The sequence below is a fragment of the Carlito syrichta genome, unplaced genomic scaffold (genome assembly GCF_000164805.1).
Source record: "Carlito syrichta isolate Samal-C Ts95f unplaced genomic scaffold, Tarsius_syrichta-2.0.1 Scaffold305694, whole genome shotgun sequence".
Lineage (NCBI taxonomy): Eukaryota > Metazoa > Chordata > Mammalia > Primates > Tarsiidae > Carlito > Carlito syrichta.
In genome coordinates, this window is record NW_007249790.1 from 356,861 (window position 1) to 369,983 (window position 13,123).

The following is a 13,123-nucleotide window of genomic DNA, read 5'->3' on the forward strand; positions in this document are numbered from 1 at the left end:
TTGTAAGTTTAGACGAAAAGTGTTAGTTAACCTAGGGTTTGCTTTCTTATACAAAATCAGTATACAATCAATTTCTTAAGACTCTGGTGAGAATAAAAGAAAATATGGAAGTATGTAGAAATAATTTATATTCCTGGCTGGGCGCAGTGGCTCAGCCTGTAATCCCCACACTTTGGGAAGCCGAGGCGAGAGGATTGCCTGACCCTGGGGATTTGAGACCAGCCTGGGAAACTTGTGAGACCTCATCTCTACAGTAAATCACAAAAACTAGCCGGGCGTGGTGGCATGCATCTGTGGTTTCAGCTACTTGACGGGCTGAGGCAGAAGGATTACCTGAGCGCAGCAGGTAAAGGCTGTGGTGGCTGGGAGCGTGCCACTGCACTCCAGCCTAGGCAATAGTGAGACTCCAACTCAAAAACAAACAAAAAAAATTTCCAGGCATTGTTAAAATGAGTCATTGGCATGTCTTTGCATTGAGGCAGACTCGTTGAAAATGAACTTACCAGCTCACAATGTTGCCGAAGCCAAGAAATGTTGTGATGTGTCTTCCAATTTATATGTATCCCTACTCCTTTCACCAACCACACAGACTCTTTTATTCAAATATCTTAACATTTGGATAGGAGATGAAAATATTTATTGCTCCTCTTGATGTTTCAAGTATAAGTCTTAACTATGGTCTGAGAGATCTGGCTTATCTTATGTGACATTGATTTTGATTTCTACTGCCAGGAGAGCTCATGTGGCTTGGATTCTAACTTCAGTTGGGTCAAGCCCCGTGGACTTCCTCTCCTTCCTGAGGGCCTCCTGTCCCGGGGCTGTTGTAGGTCTGTGGGCTTGGACTGAGGTATCTCCCGAGGGTTTCACTGAGGGAAAGGGATGAAAAGCACATCCTGATTCAGCTCCCTCCCATGGGGCTTTGAGAGGCTCCATGTTTCCTTGGATCTCAAGGGAATTTGCACTGAGGCAGGGTCAGGAGCCCAACTCCCAGCTTGCCAGGAAGGCAGACTAGAAGGAACCAAGAGATACCCACCCCAACCACAGACCTTTGAGGCACGAGAGCGCAAAAGTTCACCTGAGCCTCCCTCTCAAAGATGCTGGGAAGTGGCCTGGCCTTTCTCCTCTCCCTCAACCCTCACATCTCCTTGGTCCTGCCACAGTTCCCATCAGATCTCACCATTTCCCACCTAAAGTACGGCAGCTGTCCCCTCACTGGTCTTCCCTCCTCAACTGGGCATACCACTCTCCTGCCCAACCCCTGTCATCTATTCTTTTTTTTTTTTTTTTTTTTGAGTCTGAGTCTCACTCTGTCACCCAGGTCGGAGTGCAGTGGCACGCTGAGGGTCGCTGCAGCCGCAACTGCCCAGCTCAGGGAATCCCTCTACCTCAGTCTTCCAAGTAGCTGGAACTACAGGCGCAAACCACCACACCTAGTTTTTTTTTTTTGAGTTGGAGTCTCACTCTGTCACCCAGAGTGTAGTACAGTGACATGCTCCCAGCCACTACAGCCTCGACCTGCTGGGCTCCAGCGATCCTTCCACCTCAGCCTTCCAAGTAGCTGGAACTATAGGTGAGCGCTACCACGCCTGGCTAATTTTTGATTTATTGTAGAGATGAGGTCTCACTGCCCAGGAGGGTCTCGAACCCGCGGGCTCAGGCAATCCACTCACCACGGCCTCCCAAAGCGTGGGATTACAGGCTGAGCCACTGAGCCCGGCTTAGTTTTTTAATTTATTGTAGAGATGAGGTCTCAGCAAGTTGCCCAGGCTTTTCTTACCTCGGCCTCCCACAGTGCTGGGAATACAGACTTGATCCACCGTCCCCGACCCCTACCATCTATTCTTTATAAAAGCTGCCCAGAGTGCTATTGCTAAAAATCAAAATATGACCAAGTCCTCTACTTCTTGAAAGTCTTCACTGGCTCCCTATTAGCCAAAAGGTAATACCTCACCTTGGCACGCGCACAGATGCAATCTATTCTCTACAATTCCCTCCTCACTCCTTGAGTTCCATCTTTGATCCTTTTTCCTCTCCCTGTAGATTCCGTATCTTTTTTTTTTTTTTTGAGTTGGAGTCTCACTCTGTCACCCAGACTGGAGTGCAGTGGCCGTTCCTGGCCACCGCAGTCTCGACCTGCTGGGCTCCAGTGATCCTTCCGCCTCAGCCTTCCGAGTAGCTGGAACTACAGGCACGCGCTACCACGCCCAGCTAATTTTTGATTTATTGTGGAGATGAGGTTTCGCCAAGTTGCCCAGGCGGGTCTTGAACCCGCGGGCTCAGACAATCCACTCATCTCAGCCTCCCAAAGGCGCGGGATTACAGGCTGAGCCACCGAACCCAGCTGATTCCATATCTTATTGCTTATTTATCTTTTCTCCCCCACAGTCAACTTCCTGAGAGCAGAGATTTTTTTCAAATCAAATTCCTACAGCTAGGACACAGCATGGTGTTTGGCATCCAAGTACACGAAATAAAAACCCAGAAGAATAGTCATTAACATTTACTTTTAATTGAAGTTAACAGTTTGGAAGAAGAATAGGACTAGAATAGTGTTTAAAATCAACTTCTGAGAAATCACATTTATACAAAAGAAATGAAACAGGCCAGCAGAAGTCCAAAAAAGACACAGTTTACACTATTGCACTTGGATGAAATATGCTATTTAGGGTAGCATAATACATAGGCCAGGAGAAGGAAGAGACAAACAGAGGACACACCTCTAGGGAGTATTAATTCTGGATTCTGAAATCTCCAATGGCCTCCAAAATATTTAGTGTATTGGAAACATTCAACAAGCTTTTTACAAAACGACAGCAGTGTCTTCAACACACTTTAGTTGCACTCAGCCTTTGTTCTAATCACATGCAAGTTCGACATACAGCTCTACTCCACGTAAGGGACGTCCATAACACCAAAACCTCCCAGTGTCCAAGGTAATGGGCCAGAAGGGAAGGGAGTGAATTTCTACTTTATAAATATTTTAGGGAACAATTCAGTGGCTATCATTTACCCTTTTGAGCACGCTTGATTTTGGTCATTTGTATCAGAACGTGAGAAAAAGTGACAGTGAATACAAGTGAGTACTAAACAAATTCCTAGGCTGCTATTTGAACATAAAATAAAATTTTAATAAAGTCCCCTGCCACATTCATGAAGGAGGCAGTAACAGTATGTATAAGAAAGAGACTGAAACTTATAGAAAAGATAAACTCTGAATTAAAAACAAATTATAAAATTGATTTTGCCTTTACCCTTGAGTGTCATAGAGAAAAATGTAAACCTGTGGGCCTAGTTACCAAAGGACACTTATCCTCCCAAGCCCAGTTAGGACGTTAAAGTTTGGCCTGACCTAGTTTTATCTTCAAGTTTTCTCCAAGTTTGTCCATGAACTCGAATGTATTCAAGTAGTCAGAACGTTGCACGCTAACAGGGGAGACAAAAAAGAAGAAAATTTAACTTGTCTCTGCTGTGACAGCAGAGAGACGAAAAGCACTCGAAATGCTATGTAAAATAGTATTCTATTGACTTCTGGAAGAAAATCAATGAATGTTAGCAAGCTACAACTCTACAGGTGATGACTGGGGTTCAAGGATCCTACGGCCGACTCCAGCGTAGGACTCAGGCTTCCCAGGCAGCCTGTGGCGAAGACTCCTCCATACACATCCACATCCAGAGGAAACGTTTCCTGCCGTGTAGCTTTCAGGGCGAAACTATCACCAAAGTTTCAGTTCAGACTAACGCCCGTCAGACAAAAATCATCTCACTACTTCTTCCTCATTCTTAAAAAGAACAAAACTTATTCCGAGTACTTCCAAACCTTTACCCAAACTTATTTGACCTTTAAAAAAAAATTTTTTTTGAATCAGGGTCTCACTCAGTCACCTAGGCTGGAGTGCAGTGGCACCATCATGGGTCACTGCAGCCTCAACTTCCTGGGCTCAGGTGACCCTCCCGTCTCAGCCTCCTGAGTAGCTGGGGACTACAGGCACATGCTGCTATGCCCAGCTAATTTTTAAATTTTTTTGTAGAATGAGGTCTCACTACGTTGCCCAGGCTGGTCTCGAACTCCTAGACTCAAGCAATCCTTCCATCTCAGCTCCTCAAAGTGCTGGGATTACAGGCGTGAGCCACCATGCACAGCCTAAAAAAGTTTTTTGTTTTTTGCCTTTTTTTTTTTTTTTTTTGTCAGAGTCTCATCGTCACCTAGGTAGGAGTACAGTGGCATGCTCACGGCCACCGCAGCCTTGACCTGCTGGGCTCAGGCAATCCTTCTGCCTCAGCCTTCTAAGTAGCTGGAACCACAGGTATGTGCCACTACACCTGGCTAATTTTTAAAAAATTGATTGTAGCCAAACACGGTGGCTCACACCTGTAATCCCAACACTTTAGGAGGCAGAAGTGAGAGGATTGCCTAAACCCATGGGTTCAAGACCAGCCTGGGCAACATGGCAAGACCTCAACTCTACAATAAATCAGAAAATTAGCTGGGTGTGGTGACTCACGCCTGTAGTTCCAGCTACTTGGAAGGTTGAGGTGGGAGGAGTGAGACTCTGACTCAAAAATAAAAATAAAATAAAATAAAATTTATTGTAGGGATGAGGTTTCACCAAGTTGCCCAGGCTGGTCTTGAACCCCTGGACTCAGGCAATCCTCTCTCCTCCACCTCCCAAAGTGCTGGGATTACAGGCATGAGCCACTGTGCTCTGCCCTAAAAAAGTTTTTTTTTTTTTTTTTGAGTTGGAGTCTCACTCTGTCGCCCAGACTGGAGGGCAGCGGCCGTTCCCGGCCACCGCAGCCTCAACCTGCTGGGCTACGGCGATCCTTCTGCCTCAGCCTTCCAAGTATTCGGAATTATAGGCATGCGCTACCACGCCCGGCTGATTTTTTGATTTATTGTAGAGATGAGGTCTCGCTGCCCAGGCGGGTCTTGAACCCGTAGGCTCAGGCAATCCACTCACCTCAGCCTCCCAAAGGCACGGAAGGAATTACAGGCTGAGCCACCGAGCCCGGCTTTAAACAGTTTTAAAGCTCTTATTTCTACCAGTGTTTTACTTAAGAAAAACAGAAGACAATGGACTAGCTAACATATCCTGCTGATAGGTGCCTACCAAGCAGGCTACAAAGTTATTACAGTGGTAAGAAAATCTGAAATACTGTAATTTTGCTGATTAAGTTAAGAAACATGTAGTGATTGAGTATCTCCCTATTATCCCAGGACCCTATACTGACCCTGAGATCTCTGAGGACATGCTGGTTGAGACATGGTATTTGTGTCAAATTTTAGTGGTGTTTCTAGAGGTAAGGCATGGTAACTAACTTTGACTTTGAGGGAAGAGTCTTGGATCAACAGCTAATCCAGCAGATACTGGCTACTGTGTCCTCAGAAAAACCCGGTGCAACACACGGGTCCTCAAATATTTCGCTGATGGTTACAGACACTTAAGAAGAGACTAGAGTGACCTGGACATCTTATGGCTGTGCTGCTCACTTCTCACCTGTAAGTTAAAAGGAATAAAACAGAAAAGCTTCCAAAGTCCCTTTGTTTCTAATTGTCTTTAGCTGTCTTCTTAAAATTAAATACAGCTTTGTCACTCAGTGACTCTAAAGTAGATTCAAGACCAGCAAACAACAGCCTGGCATGTGGACCAAATCTAGCCTCTGAACATTAAAATTCGACTGGGATGCTGCCGTATGTGTTCACTTCTGCATGGTCTTCAACTGCCTTCCTTCCACAATGGCAGAGGCAAAGCTGAGTAGCTGTGTAGTTGTGAAGACTGTCCCACAAAGCAAATGTTCACTATCTGACAATTTACAGATAATGTCCACTGACTCCTGAACTAGATGATTAACGCCAATTGCAGAATTCCAAAAGTACTGAAGTTTTAAGCCCATGAGGATAAGTGGTCATTAGACCAGAGTTTAGGGCATCTTATACTTACTTGGGTAAACCTTTAATGCAAGCAGCCAAGTCCTTGGTCATAAAGCCAGCCTCAATTGTCTCAATACAGACTTCTTCCAAAGCCTTTGCAAAGAAGCCAAGCTCTTTATTGTTATCAAGCTTTGCTCTGTGTGCTAACCCTCTGGTCCAAGCAAAAATAGAAGCTAAAAGAGGAAAAAACACACAATACTCCAGTCACCCCAGTTGTAAGGATTCCCAAATGTTTCACAGTTCTCCCAAACAGAACAATTTTTTGTCTAGGTGACAGACTTCATTAGATGCCATCCACATGGGCTAGAAGTTTTAGGAAAGTTGGAAATATTTCACCAAACAGAAACTTTAAGAAAGCACATTTTCATGATGTGGTAGTGCTTGAAGCTTAAGGCACTGACTAATTTGTAAATGGCCACAAACTCCTCTCTCTCTTGTCTATACTGATGTCCTCTTTCCAGGCTGCCATCTCTTTTTAAAGTATGTCCTTGAAGCTTGTTGGAAGAACCTATCCCATGTAGTTTTTGGATCTGTAACCTTCTGTGACACTTCACCGCACCAGAGGTAAAGGAAAATGCTTGTTGATAACATTCTTCTCTGCAACCTACATTCTCCCACAAAATAGAAAAGCATATATCGCGTATTTTAAGAAGCCTATCAAAATAGCTCCTACTAGTAGAACAAATCAGTTACTTGGTGATGACTCTGCACACAAAACACCGAGCAGCTAAAGAGACACATCTGAGTTGCTTTGGAGATCTTTGGAGAGCGCTCTCTGGTTCATGTGGAAGCACACACCATCTTACCAATGGGGTTGGTGGACGTCTCCTGTCCTTTCTGGTACATGCGGTAGTGACGGGTTACAGTCCCGTGGGCAGCCTCTGCTTCTACTGTCCTGCCATCTGGACACACCAGCACGCTGGTCATCATGCCAAGAGAGCCGTAGCCTGCAAGTGGCAGAGATGAAGCCCTGGGTTCAACCGCACGGAGAGTGCTGGGTCCCTCAGAGACGAGTAAGTGACTCAATCTTGACAGGTCTTAGCAAGCAAAGCACACGTGAGCACATGGAGCCATCAGCAATTCTCCTGCCTTTATAAAGCCGGGTCCTCCCTCGCTCCAGACCTCAGAGCTAACGGGTCTGGAAAGCTGTGTTTTTGCCTCATCTATCTCAGGGATGCCAGCTCCACGACAGAGGGCCCTGACGGTCTGCACTCAGTCCTGGTTCTGCAACCCCACAGCTACCGTGGCTCAGCTTTCTTTCTGTAAGACGGGAATAAAAGCTCCTACTTCAATGAGCTGTTGAAGGGTTAGAGGAACACATGTGTATTCACAAACACACAGGAAAATAACATGTATTCATAGCCCCTAAACTAGTACTGGTCACAGAGTAGAAGCTCACTATTACTGTTATTCTTCTGTGCACACGTGCCACGGCTCTGGGGAAATAAAGATGGATGAGAGCCGCCTCCCTGCCAAGTTTCTCATACACTCGTGGGGCTGAGACCACACTGTGATCCCAGCAGTTTGAGAGGCAGAGACGAGAGCACTGTCTCAGCTCAGGGGTTCAAGACCAGCCTGGGCAACTTGCCGAAACCTTGTCTCCACAATAAATCAAAAAATTAGTCAGGCGTGGTGGCTGTAGTTCCAGCTCCTTGGAAGGCTGAGGCAGGAGGATCGCCCGAGTCCAGCAGGTCGAGGCTGCAGTGGCCATGAGCGTGCCACTGCACTCCGGGCTGGGCGACAGAGCGAGTCTCCGACTCAAAAAAAAACCCCCAAATACAAAAAGCAACAACCACAAAACACATAATGGGCTGCATCCAAGAACATCCTGCTGACCCCTCACAGTGCTCTTCTCTGGCTTCTCATTTAGAGAACCACATCCCAACTGTTAAGTCGGTACAGTTGATTTTCTTTTTTCCATTTTTGCTACTGTCTAAGGGCCCCCGCAAATCAACAATGTACATTTACGATAGGCTGCTATGCTCTTTTGGTCCAAGCAGATGAACTATAATTTTATTTGGATTTTTTGAGTGGTCTTTGAGTACAACTAGAAATTTCTGTGTGGAATGAGTAGTTCCTTCCATCCCACTGTTGAAGTATCTGGGCTTCACAGATAATCAAATCTTTACTGGCTACAGAAGTTCAGGCCCAGACCCATGGTGAGTCTGCCTGAGTCTGAGGAGATACTCGCTAGTACCATTGTCAAGACTGAGGCCACACACGAAATGGCGTGAGTGCAGAATAGCTCACGTCTCTAAAGAGGAAAGCAGGAAGGACAGCTCCGCTGCCTGCTCATCTGCTGAGCTGCTTGATGTGGCATTATCTCCAGGCTCTGGGCATGGGGCTTGGGCCCAGGCCTCTTGCACATGGCCCGTCAGGACTCTTATTTTGAAGTCCTCTGAACAGTCACAACTTGACATTCATATCTGAGATATTTCTTGAGCCACTCTTTCTTGTTGCCATGAGGATGTTTCAAAAGAAAGGAGTTTTTAAATGGCCCCTTCCTAGAACTCTAATTACAAGGAATAGTTGTTCTTATCCATCAGAGAGTCATCGCAAAGCAACACTCTGTCCTCTGTTGCATTTGGTACAGATGATTCTGAGGATTTAGAGAAAGAGAAGGAGGGTAAAGAGAGTTGTGTAATTCATTTATCTGATATAGAGTGATCTTTGCTTTTTTGAGTCAGAATCTCACTCCATCACCCAGGCTGGAGCGCAGTGCCACGCGCTCACAGCCACCACAGTGTTGAACTGTGGGCTACGGTGATCCTTCCACCTCAGCCCTCCAAGTAATTGGAACTACAGATGCACACTACCGCACCCAGCTAATTTTTGACTTATTGTAGAGATGAGGTCTTGCCAAGTTGCCCTGGCTTGGTCTCATACCTGCGGGTTCAAGCGTCCACTCATCTCGGCCACCCAAAGTGCTGGGATTACAGGCTGAGCCACTGAGCCTAGTTTGATATAGAGCGATCTTTGACCAGGTTCATCTGTGGACTATTAAACTAACAGGAGATGCTTAACGTTCATAAAAGTGAGAAAATGTAAGCCGGGCTCGGCGGCTCAGCCTGTAATCCCGTGCCTTTGGAAGGCTGAGGTGAGTGGATTTGCCTGAGCCCGCAGGTTCGAGACCCACCTGGGCAGCAAGACCTCATCTCTACAATAAATCAAAAACTCAAAAAATCAGCCGGGAGTGGTAGCGCATGCCTGTATTCTGGCTACTTGGAAGCTGAGGCGGAAGGATCGCTGGAGCCCAGCAGGTCGAGGCTGCGGTGGCCGGGAGTGGCCACTGCACTCCAGTCTGGGCGAAAGAGTGAGACTCAGACTCAAAAAAAAAAGAAAAAAAAAAAAGAAAATGTAGTACTACTTCTTGGGGAAAAGCAAATAAAATTAAAGTTAACACAAACACTTATCTGGGTAGACTCACGTTTACAAAGCTACCATGAGTAACTGAAACTGGAGAGCAACTTGGCACTAAGGAGAGAAGAGTTTCAGTGGACTTGTTCTTTACCCCAGGCAAAAAAAGCAACCCTGGTTCCCGGAATTTCTGGGAACAGCTCTGGGCTTCTTTGCACAATCTCTTTGTGCTTAAAGCTAAGCAGTGAGCACATTTGTTTCAGATAGTACCAGAACAGCTTTCAAGGCTGGCAGAGGGGCATGGTTAGGACCTGCTGCCAGATGACTGAGCTTCGGAGAGACCCACCCTGGTGACTGGATGACCCCGGCCCCTCACTTTACCCTCCTTGCCTGAGGGCCCTGGCTTTGCACATTCTCACCGGAGGGAAATGGGGGCAGGGGAAGGAGTGATTTTCAAGTCAGGCTTTAAAACTCCAAGTGGGAGAAAAGGTTGAGGCAGAAACTGTGTCGACATCTAAGGCTGGAGCCAGGAGTGTCCGTCCACTCAGTAACTTTCCGGTGACCTTTAGTAAAGTCACTTCCCCTGAGTCTAATGCCCTTATCTGTCGGATGAGACGGTGGCTCTAGATGTCTTACAGCACTGACATTCCATGATTTTACAAAAAGGGGTTATAAAACCCCCCTCCCCGAACCAGAGAACTACCGTGGAATGGTGCAACTGCTTCAGACCACACGCTGCCTCCTTACCTTGGGCCACTGAGTCTGACTGCACGTCGCCATCATAGTTTTTACAGGCCCAGATGAAGCCTCCCTCCGATTTCATAGCTTGGGCCACCATGTCATCGATGAGCCTATGCTCATACCAGATCTTCTGGGCTTCAAACTGGGATTTGTACTGCCTAAGAATCAAGCGAGAGGAGAGAGTAATAAACAGGATTACTGGTTTTGTTAGGGATATCATCCACTTCTCCCAGAGAGGGAAGGGGCCCAGGAAGCAGCATTTTTAGGAGATGCAGCACAAACTTGGGAATCCCACAGAGGCTCAAATCCTTGCCCTATCATTTGCTAGCTGTGAAGACCCGATGTGGCCGTCAGAGTGATTCCACCCACCTTGCCAGGAGGGAGTTACCCCAACTCCTACTTTATTTGCGTGCTTTTAATAGACCCCGATCAGATTCTTGAGAGTCAGCTTACTTTAAGGATATCACAAAGGAAAAAAGACTGTTCTGTCACTTGACATCATTCGGGAAACTAGATGTATTCCAGGACAGTTTCTAGGCTGGGTAGAGAGATGTAACAAGAGGAATCAAGATGCTTTAGGAAAGAGTTCTCATCTAAACCCCAAGTCCTGGCCTGAACATCTGCACCTAAGGGGGAATATGGGCTGGGAGCAGTGGCTCAGCCTGTCATCCCAGCACTTTGGGAGGCCGAGGCGAGAGGATTGCCTGAGCCAGGAGGTTCGAGACCAGCCTGGGCAACTTGGTGAGACCTCATCGCTACAATAAATCACAAAAACTAGCCAAGCATGGTAGCTTGTGCCTGTAGTTCCAGCGACTTGGAAGGTTGAGGCAGAAGGATCGCTGGAGCCCAGCAGGTCAAGGTTGCCGGCAATGAGCGTGCCACTGCACTCCACTGCACTCCAGCCTGGGTGACAAGAGTGAGACTCCAACTCAAAAAAAAAAAAAAGGAGTTATGGCATCTTAAAAGTTAACACCTGCTCCCCTTATGTGTTGTTGAAGCCGAATTAGAAGCTTAAGTTTAAATGATTTTATTTTATTTTGAGTTGGAGTCTCACTTTCGTTGCCCAGGCTGGAATGCAGTGGCACACTCACAGCCACTGCAGCCTCGACCTGCGGGGTTTAGGGGATCCTTCCACCTCAGCTTCCAAGCAGCTAGAGCTACAGATGCACACCACCATGCCTGGTTAGTTTTTGTGATTTATTGGAGAGACGAGGTCTTGCCAAGTTGCCCAGGTTGGTCACCAACCCCTGGGCTCACACAATCCTCTTGCCTCGTGCTGGGATTACAGACTGAGCCACCGTGTCTGGCCAAATGAATGGATTTTTTTTTTTTTTGAGTTGGAGTCTCACAGCCACCCCAGCATTGACCTGCCCGGCTTCACGATCCTTCCACATCAGCCTTCCAAGTAGCCGGAACTACAGGCAGGTGCTATCACACCTGGCTAATTTTTCAATTTATTGTAGAGACGAGGTCTTGCCAAGTTGTCCAGCCTGGTCTCGAACCTGCAGGCTCAGGCAATCCACTTGCCTCAGCCTCCCAAAGTGCTGGGATGGCAGGCTCAGCCACCGAGCCCAGCCACGAATAAATTTTAAATGATAACACTGGGTTTCAGAAAGAATGGAAACGGTCTGGCTCAGATACTCATACACTTGAAAAACTAGAACTTTCTATCATGAACAGCATACTCTTATTGAAACATTAGACAATCCTGGCTCTGAAAATTAATGTGGGACCCTTACTTAAGATCACATTTATCTTCTAAAAGTGACTCAGAGTGGTTTTGTTTCACTCCTGCTAAATCTCAGTTCTGCTCTTATCTTTGAGACAGAGTGATGGTCTTTGCCCCAGCGTTATTTGTCCCAGCGAAGGGAGGAGACATAAATTCTACATGATAAATGACTTAAGAAAAGAGAAAGGAAGAAACATAGTTACTTGTCATAGATCTCCTGAAAGATGTCTTTAAAACGTCCATCATATTTCTTCAGAATAGTGTTTTTGGTGCTCAGATACAAAGGCCAACCCTTAGAAAGAGCCATTTTGAAGGAGCTGTGTGCAAAATCTTTGATGGACTTATCTTGATTGTACATCCCCATGGCGACGCCACCACCCTCTGCAGAGAAGCAGACGAGAGAAAGAAAAAAAAAAAAAAAACAGTAAATGTGGTATTTTTTCAGCAAGGCTAAAATCACCTTCCACAACCCAAGGGGCTCATTCTCAGCTCCCGTGAAACCAGACTTTGGAAGTCCCAGGCAAACTTTCAACTTGAATATTCTATGAGTGGCCAAGGGATGTAATGGGGGACGATCAGTTTTAGATACTACCTTGTTTTGGAAGGGCAAGAGAAACATACGGTCTAAGATACGGAAATGCCAAAACCGACTGATGTGAACCAGAAATACACTCAAGGAAGGGAAAATGACCGACCTTGAAGCTTTCCTTTCCTTACTTAAACAATTCTCAACGTGTATTTTAAACTTTAGGGGTGCACTCAATCCTCAGTCATTGAGAAAGACTTGCATTTCAAGTCCCGAAAATGTTCATCTCTTGGAGGATATGGAGTGTTCCCACTGTAGTTGGCAGAAATAATTAGGCAATCTCTGCAGTCACTGGTGTTTCACAACTCTTATTAATTGAACTTTGTTATTACTGGAATGTAGAACTTGAATCCATGCCAACATTTAGAACGTGAAAGTTGCTGGAGTGTGCAGGACTAGATTCTATTAAAATGATATCACGCGGAGGAGGTAAAGACAACAAGAGCCAGGCAGGTGCTGGGACCTCTGGGCGTGTGAGGGCTTTCGACAGCTTTGACAGTGGAGGAGGAGGGCCCACTGGTTCTTTCAACAGCTTTTGGGTAAGATTTGTCATAATGGACCTTTGAAGCAGCAGGGAAAGAAGGCAAAAAGTTAACACTTCACTTGCACAGGATAAATATCCAGAGAGACAAGAAGGAAAATTCAGCAAATATATAATTCAATTCTCCCAGGTACAAACTCTATCAGAGCAAAGGGCAGGATTACGTGACAGGTGATTTCGGGCTACTGATAAATATTTTTTTTTTTTGAGTCGGAGTCTCACTCCATCGCCCAGACTGGA

At 46.1% G+C, this 13,123-nt stretch overlaps 1 protein-coding gene across 1 annotated transcript in view; it reads right to left on the reverse strand.

Moving 5' to 3' along the window:
* Positions 1-2,485: 2,485 nt before the first annotated feature.
* Positions 2,486-13,123, reverse strand: part of IDH1 (isocitrate dehydrogenase (NADP(+)) 1, cytosolic) — a 21,540-nt gene continuing 10,902 nt past the window's right edge. The window contains exons 5-9 of the mRNA XM_008062407.1: positions 11,960-12,137; positions 10,034-10,185; positions 6,736-6,876; positions 5,940-6,102; positions 2,486-3,423 (exon numbers count right to left, since the gene is read on the reverse strand). Coding sequence (XP_008060598.1) covers positions 3,333-3,423; positions 5,940-6,102; positions 6,736-6,876; positions 10,034-10,185; positions 11,960-12,137 — 725 coding nt within the window. The 3' untranslated portion in view covers positions 2,486-3,332. The remainder of the gene's footprint in view (positions 3,424-5,939; positions 6,103-6,735; positions 6,877-10,033; positions 10,186-11,959; positions 12,138-13,123) is intronic.